The following is a 2,196-nucleotide window of genomic DNA, read 5'->3' as shown; positions in this document are numbered from 1 at the left end:
TACCACTTCGAGGAATCACTCAGTAACAGTCCCTAATACATGCAACTAAGAAATGTCATTGTACTTCTGTAAATATTGGATTAGCTCTTCAATGACTGGGCTCTCGAGCAGAAGCCAAGAGCCCGGCTAAGGTTTGCTACATAAGCCCAATGGTCAATAGGTAGCCAACATCACCATGCTCATTTTAATGGCCTACTTCTAAAAGCAGCAAAGGTAAAAACAAAAAAGAAAAGGCCCACTCCCTTCCCTGTAGGGCTGCCTTTTAAACCCAACGTTGGCTTCAACACCTGACTACTGCAGATCCAATTTCAAGGCCAATCCCCCAATACAACATTAGCTTACTGGCCCTTACAAAACCAAGTTCTAATTTCCTACTTGTCGGTAAGCTTAAATAGCTCCTAATCAACTTAAGGAAAGCTAGTTACAGATCCACAAAGCCACCAGACCCAGCGGATGTTTAACAGACCTCTTGGAATGATTTACTTAAATAACAAAAAAAAATTATTTAAACAAAAGTACAAAATTACAGCACAAATGCAAACAAAAAAAAAATTAAATAAACACCATGATCTTTTTTTTTTTCTTTTCTTTTCTTGACATTATACATCCCAGTTCACATCGATCCCTGTACTTTGAAGGGCAAAACACAATTGCAACATTGAAACAGTTGATTCACAAAAGGCATTATTGTGTCCAGCAGTCAGTGTACATATTCAATTAATTATGACGTCCACAGATTTTGTTTTCTTTTCTTTTTTTCTCTCTCTCTCTCTCTAGTCCTACGTGTGTGAAACAAGCAGAATCAGTTCTTTTCTTGTCCATTATTGTAGCATTCTATCGATTTTCCCAGCACTTTGTTAATATGTAACAGACTAAAGCGATTACAGGTGCCAGCAGCTGGGTCTACACAGAGAAATCTTAGGTATAGCTGGTCCAATATTGTCTTCGACACTTGTGCCCTCACTAAAAAGGAAGACATGGATAGAATGGGTCAGATCTAAATAGTATTTCACCACTGGAATTTTTATAATGCACACTTTTGTCGTCCAATAACTACTAAATAAATACGTCTATTAAATCATTTCCTAGACTTGGGAGCACTTAGAATATTTTTTATTTCATAGCAGCGGAAGTGTAATTAGCATGTCTGCTTATAGTGTCATTTTTGTATTTTATAGTCCTGAGTCCTAGCTGAGGTTTCTCCCAATTTCCTGTGGAATGACAGGCAAACTTGTCAGAGGGCACGGACAAAAAAAAAAAAAGAAGGGAGGCTGTTATGCCTTTCTCCTTCCACACGAATAAATATAGCACGAATTTTTAATTCGTCTTCCTTTCACAGACAACAATGCTGGTTTTGAATGCTGGACACAATTTGGGTTTTGTGAAAGTGTCTTTTTTTGCCCTCCCTCATCCCAGCTGTCCATATGGAATACAGCGTGTACAAGTTGGATCACAATGGAAACAACTGACAGGCACAACAAAACCTCTAGGACGGTTCTCCCTGTCTCTGGGATGCACTGCTACTGATAAACCAATTCAATAGCAGGCACAGGAAAGAATAGAAGAGGAAGAAAAAAAAATCACTATCTTTCTTTGGGTCCCCCATGGGTCTCTTTCATTGAGACTTGTTAATATGCACGCCTCTTACATCCACTACTACCAGCCTTTCTCATTGTGCTGTTTTGTCCTGTCTACTGTATATTGTTCAAAGATAGACTGCACAAACTGCCCCATTAGAGTGTGAAATTTAAGGCCAGAGGGGTTAGGGCCACACAAGGCTTGGAGGCTTTTATTGACTCAGGTACAAGATGCCAGTTACTATGCTCTTTTCGTGGTTTGGAAGTTAAAATGGCAAGGTACCAGGAACAGACAATAGATCTAGTTTGTGTATGGGGAAAACTCCTAGACACAATTCTTATCATGAGGAAATACATATTTATATACATTAATACCAGTGTCTGCATACATAGTCTTTACTATATACAATATATTACTATGCACATTATTAAGAGTCCCTATAGTTACATAAAGACACATGTGATGTCTATCTATCTATATCTATCTATCTATCTATCTATCTATCTATCTATCTATCTATCTATCTATCTATCTATCTATCTATATCTAACACACACACACACACACACACACACACTATCAAGTAAATATTATCTTATGTGTGTGTGTGTATATCTA

General features: G+C 37.8%; 1 protein-coding gene across 1 annotated transcript in view; it reads right to left on the bottom strand.

The window, feature by feature from the left end:
• Positions 1 to 745: 745 nt before the first annotated feature.
• The window catches only part of NKX2-2 (NK2 homeobox 2), a 4,618-nt gene continuing 3,167 nt past the window's right edge, over positions 746 to 2,196 (bottom strand). The window contains exon 3 of the mRNA XM_018576641.1: positions 746 to 963. Coding sequence (XP_018432143.1) covers positions 803 to 963 — 161 coding nt within the window. The 3' untranslated portion in view covers positions 746 to 802. The remainder of the gene's footprint in view (positions 964 to 2,196) is intronic.

The sequence above is a fragment of the Nanorana parkeri genome, unplaced genomic scaffold (assembly GCF_000935625.1).
Source record: "Nanorana parkeri isolate BGI_ZX_2015 unplaced genomic scaffold, ASM93562v1 scaffold72, whole genome shotgun sequence".
NCBI lineage: Eukaryota > Metazoa > Chordata > Amphibia > Anura > Dicroglossidae > Nanorana > Nanorana parkeri.
This window is presented reverse-complemented; position numbering and strand designations above follow the sequence as displayed.